An 18,657-nucleotide genomic window follows, 5' to 3' on the forward strand; every position below is an offset into this window, starting at 1 on the left:
CATTGTAGCCACAGCCACCCTGGGGCGCACTGACAGAGGCGAGGCTGCCGGACACTGGCGCCACCGGGCCCTCTGACCACCACCAGTAGGCAACAGGTGAAGTGTCTCGCCCAAGGACACAATGACCGAGACTGTCCGAGCCGGGGCTCGAACCGGCAACCTTCCGATTACAAGGCGAACTCCTAACTCTTGAGCCACGAGTGCAAAGACAAGTGGAAGCAGACAAAAACAACAAGCAGCATGCTACAAACTTTACCCGAGTCATTTAGACCAGCGGTCCCCAACCCCTGGGCCTCGGACTCGTACCGGTCCGTGAGTCGTTTGGTACCGGGCCGTGAGAGTTGAGGCTCAGGTGTGAAATGTTTGGTTTTCAGGGTTTTTATCGGTTTCCAGCGTTATTTTGTTATCGTTTTTATCGTTAGCTCGGTTTTCCTGGGTCTTTTCACGTGTGTTATGAATAAATCTTATTTTTTTCGGTACCGGTACTAGTTTTATTTTGTTGTATTTATCCGTGACACCTAAAAGGCCGGTCTTTGATAATATTGTTGGGCATTGTCTGTGGCGCAAAAAAGGTTGGGGACCGCTGATTTAGACAGCCGTTAGCACAGGATTCTCCTTATGGGGACCTGATATGTTTAATATGCTGCTGAGAATATAGCCCAGAAGAAGCGTATAGTATAGCTTTTATTTTGAAAGAGCCATTTCTCTGTAATAAACTTTCTTTTCCAAAGATGAGGGATTTCTCCATCAGATAGATTTTTTTATTATTATTATTATTTTGTTGTTTCAGCAACATTAAATTTAAAAACTGTACTTTTGAGTTAAAATATATATTTATAATTTTAATAAATGAGAAATTAAATTGTATCGAAAAAATATCGAACCGTGACACCAAAGTATTGAACCGAACCGTGAATTGTGTGTATCGTTGCACCTCTAATAAACATATATGGATAAAGCCAGGATTTTTTTTACATTAGTAATTCCTTTTGTACATATTTTTTATTGTTCTTGATAATAAATTAATTAAAGCAACAAAAGAACCTGAAGTGCCAGTTGGGAGCCGAAAGAGCCGGCTCTCTGAAAAGAGACGGAATTCCCATCACTACTGCCAGCACCTTTTGTTGGTGCTGAGGCTGCTAACAGCTGCCACATTTTCTGTGCTCGCTGCAACATGTTTTGCATTCAGATGATACCGTAAGGTTGAAGTGCTTCGGTGGTATGCAAACTCACTTTCTGCACAACACCACTTCTGTCGGGATAACGTTTTCTGATCAGTCCTAGCAACATAGCTCTGATGTGTGCATCAGTATAACTGGTTTATCAGGAAATGATGCAGTGGTCCCCTTTTGTCTTTGCTTGGAAAGCAAAGTGCGATTAAATGTGTTATTTTTGTCAAATCAGTTAACACATTAAATTCCCACTTTTTGAGTAGATACTTATGTTATTGTGTCTAACAACAATAACGACATATGTATAACAAGGTGCAATAATAACAGTGTGCAATACACATACACTTATTCTTTATGTTATTAAGTTTAGTTAAGTTACTGTGTGGTGTTGTGTTGACTGTCATGTAGGACCATGCAATGACAAGAGTTATTGTCAGAGTTCTCTGATGGACATCCACAAACTGAGTCAGTGCTTTTATTTATTTCACAGATCTTTTATACTAATTATTAAAAAGAATCAAACTGACACAAGAAACGACAACAACAACAAGAAAATCCAGCCTGGCGATTCAAAATAAAACCTCAAACCAAAACATAAATAATGAGGGAACGCTAAACAGCTGTGTGGAAAATCATGATTCACTGCTGCAGAGAGGACGAGAGCAACACGCACAGCTGATCGGTGCTGTTTCACAGCTGTGTGTGTGCCATGAGCTTCTGGATCTCAGGATCAGTTTTCCCGTCCTCGTACAGCCGGAGCGTCGCGTCGGGGAGCGCCGTTGTTTTGTTTCTACACCTGAAAGCTTTCCTCTCAGAAACACGTCACACCCACCCACAGTCCTGATCTACGACACAGTCAGAGCCCACTCTGCATCGTCAGCCTCCTCTTCATCAGCAGGACCCTCTGTCCAGGAAAACTCGTTCACCTGACACACACACACACACACACCCCCCGTGTGAGGGTTTAATTAAAGGCATTAACCCCCCATACCTACCCTCCCACACACACAGTCAACAGGTGAGATTACCTGCAGGACTCCTTCAGTGTCATCAGCTAAAAACTGATCAGGGGTCTGTTTCACCTCCACCATCACTTTCCCGTTACCTGCGCACACGCGCGCACACACACACACACACACACACACACACACACACACACACACACACACACACACACACACACACACACAGGTGAGCAGAGTCAGTGCTGCAGGTACGGCAGTATTTAAAGTATTTAGAGTACTGCAGTACCTAGAAGTATGAGCAGCACGGAGCTGAAGGCCTGAACCAGAGCCTTCTCTCTGACCAACCTCTGCAGCCTGCAGCACCTCTGCAGGAACACATCTGGACCTGAAACACACGCGCACATACACACACACGCACACACACACACACGCACATACACACGCACACACACACACACGCACACACACACACCTTAGACCAGAATAACCAGGCAGCAATGTTCAAAGTGTCGGGCTCTCCCTGCCCTCACCTGTGCAGGTGAAGCAGTCCTCCAGCACCGCAGCTCCTCTGCTCGTCTGTCCGTGATGAGGGAAGCGGAGCTGCAGCACGCAGCCGAACTTCAGCCTCCTCTGCCCGGCCCCTCCCCCCTCCTCCTCCTCGCCTTCTTCTTCGTTGGTGAGCTTCTTCAGCTGAAGCAGACAGACAGTGAGTCACCTGCACTCTCACTCGCTCACCTGAATACATCGATGCAGTGCTTACTGTGATGATGTCAGAGGTCCAGCCGTTGAATCCCAGGACGTGATTGGCCAGTTCCAGACAGTGTGCATGGCTCAGAACTCTGCTGCTGCCAGACAGGAAGTGAGGCGTCTGCTTGGAGCTCAACTTCACCTAAAACCCACAAATATGGCCAGGTGAGCTCCAGGAAAACACACAAAGGTCATCAAAGACGAAGAAAATGTCGTCACCTTCAGCGGCAAGTCGTCAAGCAGCGGGCGTCCGTCTGTGATGCGCTGAGCTGCAGCGGCGTGAGCCGCAGAGAAGAACTTGATGAGGGCGTAAAAACCAGGAGGGTGGAGCGGAGCGTTAGGGCTCACCTTCAACAGGTACACAGGACCGAAGGACGAGAAGACAGCATGCAGCTGGGCCTGACACACACACACACACACACACACACACAATATCAGGCAGCTGCTCAGATTGAGCACAGGCTGCAGGATGGTGTGTAACCGTGGTTACAGGGGATGCTGTGATGACACAGTGAAAGTTCTCAGGTTTTATATCCATGCAGTATCAGCTACTGCAACACTGAAGCCTTTTAAACGAAGTATACTGCATGTGTACACAGTATTACTGCAGTAACCTTGATAATACGGTGTGTCAGTGCTGGTACTGATGGTAACTGACGCTCCATGTTCACAGAGGACTGGTGCCATCTAGTGGACATCTCAGGACACTGCATGGGACAGTTTGTACGAAATAAAGTGCAGTGACATCAACAGAGTGATTATTAAAGTGCTCTAAAAATAAAATAGTGCAATAGAAAACAGCGATCAAGTAAGGAGGAAGACATGTGACTGTGTAGACAGATGTAATTGGTTGGAGAGCAGCAGAGGGCGGGTCCTCAGCTGGTGTTCAGTGCTGACTCTGATGACTGTTTACATTGTTCTCATAAGAGGACGGGAGAGAGCCGAGGAGGTGAAGAGTGCAGCAGGCTGGTGAAGAAGACCCGGGCGTGAAGAAGAAGATGATCAGCAGCAGTGAAAAGCAGAGGCTCTGAGGCGGAGCAGGGAACGCTGTTAAACTCGCCTACGTACCGTCAGCATCCCGTCTCACAGACGAACGCTTCATCACACTCATCTGTTACTGTAGTCATGACTGTTAAAAAGTTGCTGTTATCAAGTAAAACCCAAACATATTTCAGGGCTGGGCTAAGCCCCCAGGGCTTCAGGATCCTAGCAGCGCCCCTGTCCTGCATCTGTGTTTAGGTGGACAGTCTTCATTGGCCTTCATCATCATCATCATCATGACAAACAGGCCGCTGTTTCCTTTTGATAGATTTAGTATCAGAAGTATTCAGCGAGTAGCCAGGGTATCGCTGTTATCTTGATTCACTAATCCCAACATGGAGCTCACGTTATTACCTCGCTGTTAGCTCACAGTTTAACCAGCACGATCACGTCAAAGGGGCGGGGCAGTCTATAAAGGGGCCTTTGGTGGGTCATGTGACTTCCACAGAACTTGATTCTGAGAGTGCCACAAACCTCAGAGGTGCTATCAGACGGTGACTAGAAATCTGACAGGAAATGTTCTGAAGCAGCAGAAACTGGTTTCTGGCTTCACAGCTGCACAGTAAGGCTGTATCCATGGAAACGTGAAACTTCCTGTCCCACAGCCTGATGAAGGAGACGTGGGAATCAGAGCAGAGTGGATGGACGTGATTGGTCGAGCAGGCATGTGCTCTGCGCTCTCCGTCACTCTGACCACCACCTGTTTGACTCTGTTTCAGGATCTAAGGTTAAATATGAACACATCAATCTGATCTGGGGTCAGCATGTCCAGATATACATGCTTACAACACAACGATAATAATCCACCTGACTGTGATTACTGATGCTCAGCAGGAAAACAGAGAAAACAGCGCTCTGAGGGATGTTCAGGAATGGAGATCTGATTGGTCGGTGGGCAGTGACATCACTGAAATGCTGTGATGTGACCTGAATTCAGCACGCGCTTCCCACTAACGACTCCTGCCTCACTCACCTGCAGCTCTTATGTCACATCCACTCATTTTACACCAGCAGCTCAAGACAGACCGTCACCATTTAATACAAACTGACGTCACCGTGTGTGCACTCACGTGGATGTGTGCCTCGCCGTGGGTCGGCGGGATGTCCCACACTAGCACCGTCTTATTGCTCTCCACGGGAACCCGGAAGTCCACGACCTCCGCCTCCATCCCGGCCGCACGTGTGCCGCTCCCCTGGACTGATAACGCGCTCAGCGGGGTCGCGAGAGGAGCGCGCTTCCGCTGAGAGGCGGAGCCTGCCACGGCAACCAATCAGGGGACAGAGCGACAATGTTCGACGAATCAGAGCGTTCTCCTACAAAACCAATCACTGAAGTCCACCCGCTGCCGGGCCTGACTCCTCTGAGGAATCTGGGGAAAGTTCTGGAAATCAGTTTGGCGTCATTTTAATGTTGTTCGTCACGAGTCTCACGGCTGTTATTTAACAATCCTGTCTCTGCTTTTCTATTTACGTCTGCTGTGTTGTCATAGTGATTATCGTGGAGAGATTGTTCAATGAAGCTTTTTTTGTCTGCTGAGACCGGAAGTAAGGAGTATCGGGATGAGCGCACGTGTCTGTCGCCACTCTGCTGTGTTAATAAAGTTTTATTTCCGAGTTTCTTTCTTGCCTCATCAGTGAGCTCACCTGGTGTGACGTCACTGAGAGTTTCCTGCACACCCGAAAGCGAAAACGACGATGACGTCAGCTGGGTGTTAGCAGAAAACAAAACTGCAAACCAAAATAAAAGCATGATGGTTTTCAGGTAAGGTTTGAATAAAGACTGCATGAAAAAACTCAAAAAGGAAAGCAGAAGGTTCACAACAGTAAGTGCAGAAACTCAAACATCGATTATAAAATACACAGACATCTACAAATCTTTATTTGGAAGTCCGAGCCGCAGCCTGTCTGCATCAACGGCGAGTGCGTGGAAAGGGTCTCCAGTTTCAAGTTTCTGGGTGTGCACATAGACACAGACCTCCAATGAAGCTCTAACACCTCTGCGGTTTTAAAGAAGGCCCAACAGCGTCTCCACTTTCTGAGAATCCTCAGAAAAATGGACCTGAAGAAGGAGCTGCTGACCGTCTTCTACCGCTGCTCCATTGAAAGTGTGCTGACATATTGCATCAGTGTGTGGTTCTCCAGCTGCACCACAGCACACAGAAAGGCACTCCAGAGGGTCATTAATACGGCCCAAAAAATCATTGGACATCCTCTTCCCTCCCTGAAGGACCTGTACAGCACTCGCTGTCTCAAGGGGGCACGCAGCATCCTCCGGGACTGCACACACCCAGTCACCGGGTGTTTAAGCTGCTGCCGTCTGGCAGGAGGTTCAGGCTGCTGAGGTCCCGAACAAACAGACTCAAGGACAGCTGTTACAACAGGGCAACAGCCCTGATCAATGCAAATAGCTGACCTGACTGGATACCTCCCTGGACTTTTTTAGGGGGGAGGTAACAATGTTTAATACAATAACAATAATAATATTTATGTTTATAACAAGGTGCAATAATAATTAATGTGTAATAATAACAGTGTGCAATACACATACACTTCTTCTTCTTTTTTTATTACTAAGTTAATATACTGTGTTGTGTTGTTTGTGTTGCGTTGTGATGTGTCGTATCGTGTTGTGTTATATGTAGTGCCGACGTAGGACAGTTTTCCAATCTCATTGTACTACTGTACTATGTATGACTGTGCAATGACAATAAAGAGTAAAGAGTTAAAGAGTTTATTTATAGGAAACAGTGAACCGCACACACAAACAGCTTTTATTGTGAAATGCTGCTGCTTCCTGTCAGTGTGGAAAATGAAAGCGAGCGAATTCCACCCAAATGCTGTCATTCCTCTACCAATACACAGCTGATCGATCAATCAGTGATCGATCAGCCTGAGATCAATGAACTGATCACGTTAATAAGACAGAACACACACATCTGACCAATCACAGCTCACGAAGATGGACACTTCAAGACTTTCCAGGGTGCTTAAGAATATCCCAGGACTGTGAGGGTGAGGGTCCTCTAGAGGATTTCCAGGGTCCTTGAATATAAGAGCCTAAACACGCAGATTAAACACAAACTTGTATCCATGAATATAAAACCTCTGATTTAGAAACGAATAAATAAATGAATAAATAAACGTTACAAATAATTGATGCATTCAGTCCCCTCGGGACATTTGTAAATTGCAGAGTGGGGACTTTTACCTGCAGACAGGTGTTAAAACCCGGCTCAGGTTCAGATCAAAGCAGTTGAAGTGTGTGTGACAACATTTATCCTGATTAAAGAGACGAGACTCTGAAAGCCCGCCCTTTCATATGGGCTCAAATTGTGGTCATAAATATTTTGTACTTGTAAATCGAATTTGTGTGTGTAAAAAGATTTGTGTGGGGATTTAGTCAAAAAATACGTGTGAAACTCTGCACTCAAGTTTCAAGTTACAAGTACGAATATTGACCCTGTTTTTCTTCATTTCATCTCATTGGCCAATGTCATGTCAATCACAAATTTAACTATCCAATCAAAGAACAGGTGGGTTTGGCTATTGGAGGTGTGCTTTATGGAGCTTCAGGTCCTAGAAGAGAATAAATGCCCTTATACATGCCAGCCCAGCGTCTTCCTTCATCACGAAGGAAAACAGTCTGTGGTCGTCTGAGTTTGGTGATTTATGTGTCACAGGTTTACATGCTTAATACAGGGACCTCCAAAGCCTTTTCAACAGCGCTGCGGACCTAGGGCGGGGCAGTATTGTGGAAATGACAGTCTTTACTAGTGGGGATGGTTACAAAGATTTCTTCATTATGAATTAGCATACATGTTTTTATTGAACATTTGAAGAACCAGCAAAAAAAACCAGAAACTCTTGTAGAGGACATAAAGTCAGAGATAGAAACGACAAGGAGCAGGTGCATCTAGTACAGGTAGAGCTGCTGCACACAGAGCTCAGCAGCCAGCAGCAAATTCTGGATCCTTTGCTTTTAGTTAGCAGTTAGCATTAGCAGCACATCCTGCGTCCGATGTGAAAGGACTTTTATGCTGCGCACTGTGACTCACAGCAATGGTCCCAGGTCAGCCCTGACTTTGTGTTAAATTAATCCTAAAGTAATAATGGTGTTTCTAACCACTGATATAGCACAACTTTATCCTTTCAACAGCTACTGAAAGTTAGGGGACCTAGCTGCTATTTATATTTATATAGAGGTCCTCCAGCTTCAAACTGTATTACCCTTCAAGGACCTGCAGTTCAAAAAAGCGCCCCTCCGACAGCCAAACCCATCTGTTCTCTGATTGGATCGTTAAATTTGTGATTGACATGACATTGGCCAACCCGATGAAAGGAAGAAAAACAGGGTCAAAATTTATACTTGTTACTTGAAACTTGAGTGCAGAGTTTCACACGTATTTTTTGGCTAAGTCCACACACAAATTCTTTTTACACATACAAAACTGATTTACAAGTACAAACTATTTATGACCACATTATGAGCCCATACTTTCACAGCTTCTGTCTGAAAACTGAAACACGGAATTTTTGTTATGTTTTCTGTTTCCTGTTTGTAAAATAAAAGCCTGATCTCTGCTGGCAGCATGGACACGCACTCTCAGCACCGCACAGCATCTTCATCATCTTCATCATGGTCACCTGGACCGGTCTGCTCTTCATTCTCTGTGGCACCCTGACCTCTGCCCTCTGCTGTGATTGGCTCACACACTACAAAGCACCGATGGAAGAAGCCCGGGGCTTCCTCACTCGCATGGTGAGTACAGGTCCTTAAATTGGTCTTTAAAACATTCCAGGACATTAAAAACACTGCTTGGTTTTTTCAAACATGTTTCCAGGACTTTAATGATATTCCAGGACTGCATAAACATATTGTGTGAATACATAAAGAGATTCTGTATAAGAGGATTTTCAGGGTTTTTGAACTTAAGTTAGAGACTCTCAGTGATTCTTCATGATGTGACACGTTTACATACAATTCAATTTTATTAATACAGCTACAAATCACAACAAGAGGCACTTCAAGGTGCATTACATTGTAAGGTCGACCCTACAATAATACATACAGAGAAAAACCCAACAAGCATATGACCCCCTATGAGCAGCACTTTGGCGACAGTGGGAAGGAAAAACTCCCTTTTAACAGGAAGAAACCTCCGGCAGAACCAGGCTCAGGGAGGGGCGGGGCCATCTGCTGTGATTGGTTGGGGTGAGTGAGGGAGTTTTTAGGACTTCCTGATAATAATGAATTACAGTCGTCCAGCCTGGAAGTAATAAATGCATGAACTCGTTTTTCTGCATCACTCTGAGACAGGATATTTCTAACTTTAGAGATGTTGTGTTTCTGTCCTGTGATGGGCTCTGAAACCTGACTGAAATAAGACCTTCGTCTGGAGATGTGATGAATATTCAACACAAAGTTTACTGACAGCTAAAACGATGCATTCAGAGCCTGTAGGACATTTGTAAACATCACAGGTCACATGTTTAGTGTGTAGACTGAATGTGGGGACGTCAACAACACGTCACGATTGGCAACAGCTCAGAGCGATGTGGTGAAATGAAGCGCTGTCTCTCTGTTTCAGGGCGATCAGCTGACTGAACAGCACTCTTCAGTTCATCCGGTTCGATTCCCAAAACATCTCTACAAGCAAATAAAAAACTCTGAGGTAGGTCACATGACCACATCGATGACATCACATCTGTTTGTCAATCAGACGCCTGCAGCTCACCTCTCTCTCTCTCTCTTCAGGTGGACTCAAAGCTGGTTTTCATCAGAGACAGTCTGCAGCTTATTTTCTGTCTGTATCGCCATGACAACCTGTCAGCCGCTCCCTGGGGCGCCGACAAGACGGAGGGCTTCCTGACGGTCATCCACAGACAGATCATGGAACTGAGCGCGTGTGTGAGTGGACACGCCCACTTCACTGCTTTCAGCCTACTCACAGGAGCAAACATGCACCCACACCCACTCTCCTTCACCTCCTCCCAGAGCCTCCTCTTCATCAGTGCTTCACCTCCTTTCACCTCCTCCCACACCAACACTTCACCTCCTTTCCGAGCCTCAGTCTGAACTGTTCTTTGTCTCCAGGTTTCGACCAACAGTCCAGCCAACAGCAGACTGAGGAGCTACTACAGGACTCTGGCCAACAGTACTCTGTCTTGCTCTGTAAGTACAAGTACTGTAGTACTCGTTGTATTATTGTGTGTAGTGACAGTGGTAATAAGTGTAGTACTGTGTGTACAGGGCTGCAGTACTGCGTCATGGCAGCTGCTCAGGAAGGAAACCAAACTGCGCCTGGAACAGCTGGAGCTGCTCGTGGCCTCCATCAGAGTTCCTGCTGCTGCCAGCAGGAGGCGCTCTGCAGCAACGCAACAGCAACGCAACACTGACACAATATCTGAAGACTGTCTCTGATGTTCCCCTCTCTATTTATTTATTTATTTATTCAGAGTATTTATGTATTTATATATTTATGTAAACAAAGATCTTTTTTAAATTAAATGCAGTGAAAACTGGAGGATCTGCTGTGTGGCGTTTACTGACCTTCAGAAAATCACATGATGCTGATGATGATAAATATGGGATCAGAGGGCAGCTCCTGGACAAATCAATACACTGTCAATAGATATCAATAGCAAATAATATTCATCTATAATCCAGATAATCCTCTGCCCCTCCCTGATCCAGGGCCAGGGTGGGGCAGATCTGGTCCCTCAACAGAGGACGTGCTCCATCTTCAGGGATCACGCTCCATAGCCCTCCACGAGGTGTATGGCAGTGCTGTTAGCAGAGCAGCTCTGTATCCTCTCACAGAGAGGATGGGATCCTTCCCAGACGCCTTAACGCCCACTCACACCCTGTCATGTGACTTACCTCAGTAAGTCACATGACAGGATGGGACTAGGTTTCACAACATTGGCTGATAGTGACACCTGTTTTCACACCTTGGCTCATGTGATTGGGCGGAGGATCAACAGTGGGTCAGCGACCCCTTTAGAAAAACTCTCACAGGGCTTAAAACCTTGGACTCTGCACTAGTTGCTCTGAAAACTGAAGAAGCTTCTCGGACCAAACGTCTTCAAGAAACTTAAAGAAGTCCCGACGCTTTTCTTCCCAAGCTCCTTAGACTGCTTTGTGATTGGTTATCGTAAGAAAACAGCTCAGACATTTAGGGCTCACTCAGCCTTTATTATCTCATCCACATGTTCACAGCTGCACAGCTCTGTGGTTTCATCTCACTGGACCACAGTAATGCAGTCGCCATGACGATTTCTGAGTGACATCATCAAAAGTAAAAGTTAAGTTTGTGTCAAACATAAAGAGAAGGAAAAAAAGTTTAACATCGGGTTCAGACAACATCACAGACACACTGCTGACCAATCACAGCTCACCATTTTTTGGATGTCATCAGGAAGGAGGGGCAGGGAAAGAAATCCAAATTTCAAATAAATGTTGAGATTTAATCTGTGTTTGTGGATATAAAATGAGGAGAGAATCGAACTGACTGATGACTGATTAATTGATTGATCAATCAGCTGCAGGTCTCCTGCAGTGTGAACCCAGTGTTACTGGGTTAAGTGGGATTAATGGTGCACACTGCAGGTGCGGCTGTGGGCCTCAGTTATTGCAGATGGCGACCTTGAGGATGGGCTGGTAGGTGTCGGACATGGTGGCCCTGACAGTGATGTAGGCCCCCCTGTAGGTCAGACTCGGCCCCTTGGCTTTGCCCCTGACAAACTTTTGCTCCGACTTGTTGTACATCTCGTCGTAAAGGTGCTGGTCGCAGGCTTTGTCCATGTCGAAGACTCCCACCGCGTACCAGTTGGAGTAGAAGTTGAAGTCGTACGGCACCGAGAACATCACTGCGACCCTGCCGTTGAACTGCAGGGTGGACACGTGCTGGAGGTCGTAGGTGAAGACGGTCACAGAGCCACACGCCGTGTGAGGCTTCTTGATGAAGAGGGCGTTGCCGTTCTCGTAGGGGCTGAGCGTGGGAGGCAGGGGCGAGCTGCAGGAGCCGCTCACAATGTGCATGCTGGAGAAACAGGAAGACATCACTGCCGTTACACACACCTCACACCTGCAACACACCTGAACAACCGGCAGAGACCTGCACCCACAAGCACCGTCACGCTCAGAGACCATCCATCAGTGGCCAACTTAACCTTATCAGGGTTGCGGAGGGGCGGGAGCCTATCTGAGCTATCATAGGGCAAGAGGTGGGGCACACCTGGACAGGTCGCCAGTCTGCCACAGCTCTAACACACTCACATTCACACCTGTGGATGATTTAGAGTTACCAGTTCACCTAACCCCACTGACTGCAGGTGTCTGGACTGTGGGAGGGAGCCAGAGTACCTGGAGAGAACCCACACAGACCCGGGTACAGAAAGACTCTGGTCCGATGGTGGAGTTGAACCGAGGCAACAATGTCTTCATGTTGTGTACACACCTGAGGGGAGGATTGATTCTAAGGGCCAAACGCTGCAAAGACTCAAATCTAAAAGGCTCAAACAGAGCAGGAGGACTTTTCAGGCCGAGGTCTGAATCCTGTACACAACATCAAACATGGTGACGGATTAATTAAAGAAACTTTATCAGGAGTTTACTGTTAACGAGCTTGAGTGGAGATCTGTCGCATGAACAACAGCATCCAGCTTCATCAGCTGGTTTGCAGTGTGGAGGACCAGGCGGTCATCCACTTTAGATTGGAGATGGGTTTAAGACAGAAGGAAGTTAGGAAGGAAGTTAGGAAGTAAGGCAGGCTGTACAGGCTGCAGTGATCCGTCCGTTGTGGTGAGGACAGAGCTGAGCAAGAAGCCTGTGATTTGTGGCTTGTTCTGCGTTCCTGTCCTCGCTGATGATCATGACCTGGAGGTAGTGATCGAACGGAGCCTCAAAGAGTCTCCTCCACAGACTAGGGCATGCTGGACAGATTGCATCCCTCTGCTGGTTTGGGAAAGAGTATGGAACTGTTTTCTATATTTTAATTAGCCATTCTCAGACATTATTTAACGTATCTGACCCAAAATGGGAAATGGGTGGTGGAGCGGTGGGGAGAAGGGGTGGTGCAGGAAAAGCTAAAAGCCAAAACAAAAGGAAAAAAAATCAATTCAGAAAACAGAAGCGTTTCTGGGAACACAATAACTTAACGGACCAGATGCGGAAGTGTGTTGGTGAATGCTAGCTGTGTCCCAAAACGTCGGCTGCATCCTTTGGAGGACCCGGCCTTCGCGGTCTACGTGGGCCGGGTCCTTCAAAGACCGAGAAGGCCGGAAGTGCGAGGCTGTGAAATGGGACGTTCTAGCCTTCAGATCAGCGTCACCGCTGTCTCGGTGGAGTTTAATAAACTCGGCCGTCTGCTCCTTGCTATCTAAAATATAACAGGACACTGGAGTAAACTCTCGACCGTCTCACACTTCTGTTTAATCAGTTTTCTGTTTGACGTTTATTCAGCTGTGTGAGAATCCCGGAGGAACCCACCCGATGGATTATTAAAGTTTATTTAATCTAATAATCTAATAACTTTGATCTCAGCCAAACCGATTTACTCCGGAACAAATAAAACACAGAAAAAAGGCAAACAATTACATTTTTAAGTTCTCCGAGTGACTTATATCATGTTTAACCTGAGTAGCGAGAAAGCGGGGGTCTGAAAACGATGAAGCCGGGAGTCCACTGCTCTCGCCGGCTGGAGTGACCATTGAACCCCCCGGCTTGCTATCGAGCGGGTGGGTAACAGACGTCTCCGAAAACGTCGGCACACTTTTGCAAATATGCGATGTCTTGATAAACCGAGCAGATATTTGTAATTTACACAGCTGCTTTCTCGCCTTAAAATATGTTAAAAGTTTATTTTGTGACCCAGAAAGATTAATAAGAGTAATTTTAAAACTTAGCAGCGGCCGCCATTGTTGGCAGCTGAAATTTGGCTGGCCCCGCACTATGAATTCTGGGCACGAAGGACACACCCGACCCATCCTTCAAATTCGGGGAAATGAAGGACGCATTTGTCGGCCGCATTTGAAGGAGTCGACGAACTGGGACAGCCTTCGTCGCCTGGCTGTGACGTAATTGGCCTTCAAATGCGGCCTCCGGAGGATGCAGCCGACGTTTTGGGACACAGCTAATTTAAAAACAAATTGGGGGAAGACAAGCAAGTGCTGGGCTTTGTTCTCATGTATCTATTGTGACATATTTATTCTCACTTATTTAAGTAGCAATGCAAATTTTGAAGAACGTGGAAAAAGTTACTTTTGGTCAAATGTCGGCAAAGTGACGTGACATTAGCAATGTCAGTACTTAATGCGGCTCAGGTTCCACTTACTTTTAAGGCCTTTACTTTAGAAGACTGACTTTAACCCTGCAGACAGATCACGATTTTATGGATAATACATCCACAAACAGAACCAGCAAACAGGACAGGAGGACCATGCCACTGTGTGCCACTTTTACAGTCAAACATCTGGATGGAGTAATGTTCATTCAGTTATTTTGCCGCTGAAGCTGGTTGTGTTGGTGGTGTCGAGTCAAACCGACGTTTGTTTTAAGGAGATACAAGCAGACAGTTCACTCGTTAAGTTAAAAGGATGGTGGTTCATTCTCAGGAGCCAGACATTTGGGCAGTGCACCAACTTAACCATGTTGTGGGTGAATTTAGCGCTCATCTTATATAGTACCACAGATAACTATACAAGAGCCATAAAGTAAGCTTTCAGACAAATGTAGCTGTGCCAGTACATGAAAAGAACCATATTTGTGTCTTTCATAGACAATGCATCCTTATATATGGTGTAGGAGATATTTTTCTTTGAGATGAAGAAGTTATAAAGTGATACGAAATAGAAATAATGGCACCTTGGTTGGATTGGTTTGGTCTAAAGGAAGTCTGAGGTTTGGTGAAGCAGGAAGGAACGTAGCTCAACAGAAAGATGGCAGCTTCCTGTCAGAGATCTGATCTGACTCGTGTCACATCCTGTTTGACTCTGCTCAGACACTCCCAATTTACACAGTTTGATTTATACAGCGCAAATCACAACAACAGTCGCCTCAAGGTGCTTTATATTGTACAGTAGATGCAGAGAAAAACCCAACAATCATATGACCCCCTATGAGCAGCACTTTGGTGACAGTGGGAAGGAAAAACTCCCTTTTAACAGGAAGTTTTCCTTCCTACTGTCCTTCCTTGACCCCTCATGTCCCAGCATGAGTCTGAAAGGCTCGTTCGTGGGGTCGAGGGATCTCGTCAAACTTCACAATGCTTTAAAATCCTTGCAGCACACTCACGTGTGATTGATTAACTGTAATTTAATCAATCAACAACTGTGCTTTTACTTTTTCTGCTTTTGTGAACGTTCATGAATGAAAACAACAATAATTACATATATCTGGATTTAACCTCACAGAAACATCCAAGTGATTTTTCAATAACTGTCATGCAGCTGACGCGGGGACAGCTCTCTGTGGACGTGGAGTTGCAGGACTCACCGTGGGTTGCACAGGGTGAACGTCGTGGTCTTGTTCTGGATCTCGATGCTGCACTGACGGTGAGTTGGGAGACCCATGATGAACCTGTGCAGGGGAGCAGAAAACAGAGTCAGAGGAAGTCCTTTCAGTTTACTCCCTGTCCTGGATCCTGGACTCTGGGTTGTTGGTGAGCTAGCATCATCATGCAGGGGACGGTTCCAGAGACGCAGTCCAGCCCTGTCCTCAGCTTCAGATTGGCTCAGTCAGCATCACGTGATCGGGTCACGCCTGAGCTGTTATTATGTTTCTCACTTTGTTATTTCCTGTTCGCTACCACACACACACTTCCTGAGCTCTCAGCTGCTGCTCACATGATGGAAATATTTAAATGTTTATTACACCCGCAGGTCCTCTCAGCCTCATCGCCGCCTCCTCTTTTTCCTGCCTTACTGAGGGGAGGACAGGCAGGTAACGTGAGCCTGTGTCTAGCTAACCATGAAGACGAGTGATCGTGTGACTACAAGAAAAGCTGATATCTGGGAGTCACAGAGGTGCCATGAGCCTGAGGCGTCACAATGAAATCAGCATCAGAGCCCTCAAGCCAAGAAGAGCGCAGGACACCAATGACTCACATGTGACCTGACAGTAAATCCATTACATGGTTACTTCGGTGACCACAGCCTGGGCTGAGGGCTGTCCATTGTGTGTACAGGTGCGTCTGCAGAGCAGGAGTCCCGGGATAACAACAGAGACTCTGGACTTTAAAAGCACCAAAGTAAGGATGGCGTCCACGTTCCTGCAGGAGCGACGGGCAGCTCCACACACACTGACGCAGGAATTTAACCCGATGCAAACAACTTTGCAGCCTGAACGTTACACACACACGTCAAACACGTCTCAGTGATATCAGGTCATTTTCAGCAACAGACGACTTTCCCGTAACTTTGATGTTTATTGACCCGGGTGAAAACAGCGACATTAAAAATCAGTTTTGAAGAGACTGAGAGGGCAAACACAACAACAGCTCTGCAAACTCATTATAATGCATGTTCAATAACACGCACTCATAGAGACGTTATTTCATCTCCTTCATCAGTCAGAACGAACACAGAAACACCGACGGTGACCGTGTTCTCCACGTCCACGCAGTGCACTCCACACACACACACACACACACACACACACACACACACACACACACACACACACACACACACACACACACACACACACTCTCTCTCTCTCTCTCTCTCTGTCCTCTTACCTGCTGCCTTCGAGTGCCTCACACAAATCCTCTTCTGTCTGTTTTGCTCCTGTATGACACGACCACCCCTCCCTGTCACTTCCTGTTCCACTTCCTCTTTCACTGTGATGTTTTCACTGACTGACCGCCGTCTCTCAGCCTGGCAGCAGGTTTGAAACCGCTCTGACACGAGCTGGCGGACGGTCAGAGCCACTGTGGGTCATAGGAGGCGTGTTCTTGGTCCGAGTCAATGGTGCCCCCGACGCCATCATAGTCACCTGACTTTCCACCAGCACAACCACTTTAATACTGAAGCTCTGATGAGTCTCAGTCAGAAGACAACATCTGTATGCAGCTGTTTGACAAGCAGAAACCAGCACTGGTAATCTGATGTTTGACCATTCACTACAGGAGACTTCACAAAGTGCATTCTGGGTAAATTGTGAGTCTGATTTCTTCACTTATGACTTTAAAGCCATTTCACTGGAAATCTGAAGGTGTTCAACATGATGACATGACTCAGGCATTGTGTAACAGTGTGCTGGTGGGAGGAGCCGCCGCCCAGAGCCTGATCACAGCTGGAAACAATCAGTCCTCACAGAGCTGTTAACCCCTCACTGACCAATCAGAGTCCTCACAGAGCTGTTTGTTTTTGACATTTCATTAGTGCTTTTCTAACCTGAATACAGGAGTTTGTATCGCTCTGCATCACAGTTTGTTTATCCTAAAAAGAGGTTTAAAACCCAAGTGTCAGAAATGACCGTGTTATTGCTACAGCCAAACACACATCCACGGATCTGCTTCACCGAACCCCCGATAGCAGCCAGGACTACACCACCATACACTTTCATGCACTGTCATACACTTTAACCTCAATGTTTCAAGTCAAATCAAAACCAGTTTGGACTCTGATCAATGCTGAAGCGTTGAAGGAGAAGCTTCACTTACTGGTTGCTGCTGCAGGTCTTTGCTGAAGTCTCTGAGCTGCTGCTGCTGCTGCTCTAATGGTCAGGCGTGGCTTCCTGAGGAAATCAGAGCCGACAGAGAAACGTCTCCAATGGAGAGAAAATAGAAAAAATGACATTCACTGATCTAATCTGAAGAGTGTAACCTGAAAACCTCAAACGTGCCAAAGTGAAACTCTAAAAATAACACTAAAGACGCTTCTGAACAAACAACCAGACTCAAAGAAACTCTGACACGTTTCCTGAACACAATCGAAAACTAGAGGATTGTTCTGGCTTATTCAGCATGATGATGAGTTTAACTCAGGACAGATTGAACCTGCGAGCTCGCGTGTGGTGAAAACTCACTCAGATCAGAAATGTAAGCTCGGGGTAAAGCTTTCTTTAGCACACAGACCTGAGCCCGAGCTGCACTCCTCGCCTGCGTCCTATACACGGCACATGTACCCAGATATCTGACCCCTCCCACCACCTCGAGTTAGACTCCTTCAGTCTGCAGGGTTTTTTAATGTGCTGGAATTCTCTACACATGTTGTTTTCGTGACTTTCCAGCTTCCTCCCATCAGCGCTGCCAGTATCCAACACACACACACACACACACACACACACACACACACACACACACACACACACACACACACACACACACACACACACACTCTGTGAGTGTGTATTCATGTGTTTGTGGGGACCAAGGCACCTTTGAGACTCAAAATGTGGTTTTAGTGTTAAAGTTACAATCGGTTATTGGTGTAGGTGCAGGGTAAAGGTCAGGGAAAGCATTATGTCAACAACATGTCCTCACAAGATATGAATACAGACGACGAGTGTGTGTGTTTCTCCCAGTATCCTGTAGAGGTCTGATCTTCACATTCCCACTATGATGGTTGAGATAATAGAGGAAACATCTGTGCCTGAGCTACTGTGTGAGGTTGTTTTCCCAGAATTAGGGTCAGGGTGGAGCTTACATGAAGTCTGTGGGTGGGGTTTCTTTTTTACAGCTGAACTTGTGCAGACAGCATGGAGCTGCTGCTGAGTTTGCTCCAGAACT

The 18,657-nt window shown here is 46.4% G+C and overlaps 2 protein-coding genes and 1 pseudogene across 2 annotated transcripts; 1 reads left to right on the plus strand and 2 right to left on the minus strand.

Annotated features, from left to right (window-relative positions):
- Positions 1-1,727: 1,727 nt before the first annotated feature.
- Positions 1,728-5,173, minus strand: rdm1 (RAD52 motif containing 1). The gene is made up of 7 exons (XM_026163624.1): positions 4,996-5,173; positions 3,104-3,283; positions 2,898-3,026; positions 2,668-2,827; positions 2,424-2,522; positions 2,201-2,277; positions 1,728-2,098 (listed from the first exon to the last, which is right to left on the minus strand). Exons 1-7 carry the CDS (start codon positions 5,092-5,094, stop codon positions 2,018-2,020), a joined length of 825 nt encoding a protein of 274 aa, XP_026019409.1. The 5' UTR covers positions 5,095-5,173; the 3' UTR covers positions 1,728-2,017.
- A 3,388-nt stretch (positions 5,174-8,561) lies between these two features.
- On the plus strand, positions 8,562-10,382 carry LOC113021331 (interferon a3-like). The gene is made up of 5 exons (XM_026165940.1): positions 8,562-8,684; positions 9,514-9,597; positions 9,681-9,833; positions 10,020-10,097; positions 10,176-10,382. Exons 1-5 carry the CDS (start codon positions 8,562-8,564, stop codon positions 10,344-10,346), a joined length of 609 nt encoding a protein of 202 aa, XP_026021725.1. The 3' UTR covers positions 10,347-10,382.
- Positions 10,383-11,099: 717 nt separating this feature from the next.
- LOC113020104 (bryoporin-like) lies at positions 11,100-18,173 on the minus strand (annotated as a pseudogene).
- Positions 18,174-18,657: the final 484 nt, after the last annotated feature.

Source organism: Astatotilapia calliptera, chromosome 4, assembly GCF_900246225.1.
Source record: "Astatotilapia calliptera chromosome 4, fAstCal1.2, whole genome shotgun sequence".
Classification (NCBI taxonomy): domain Eukaryota; kingdom Metazoa; phylum Chordata; class Actinopteri; order Cichliformes; family Cichlidae; genus Astatotilapia; species Astatotilapia calliptera.

Excerpts from the sequence above, each read along its gene's own strand:
- rdm1 (XM_026163624.1), bottom strand. The coding sequence starts at position 5,094 with ATGGAGGCGGAGGTCGTGGACTTCCGGGTTCCCGTGGAGAGCAATAAG. Across the intron at positions 2,828-2,897 it reads GGACCTCTGACATCATCACA|CTGAAGAAGCTCACCAACGA; the intron begins GTAAGCACTGCA and ends TGTCTGCTTCAG. Across the intron at positions 2,523-2,667 it reads GGACTGCTTCACCTGCACAG|GTCCAGATGTGTTCCTGCAG; the intron begins GTGAGGGCAGGG and ends CGTGTGTTTCAG.
- LOC113021331 (XM_026165940.1), top strand. The coding sequence starts at position 8,562 with ATGGTCACCTGGACCGGTCTGCTCTTCATTCTCTGTGGCACCCTGACC. Across the intron at positions 9,598-9,680 it reads AGCAAATAAAAAACTCTGAG|GTGGACTCAAAGCTGGTTTT; the intron begins GTAGGTCACATG and ends CTCTCTCTTCAG. Across the intron at positions 9,834-10,019 it reads TCATGGAACTGAGCGCGTGT|GTTTCGACCAACAGTCCAGC; the intron begins GTGAGTGGACAC and ends CTTTGTCTCCAG.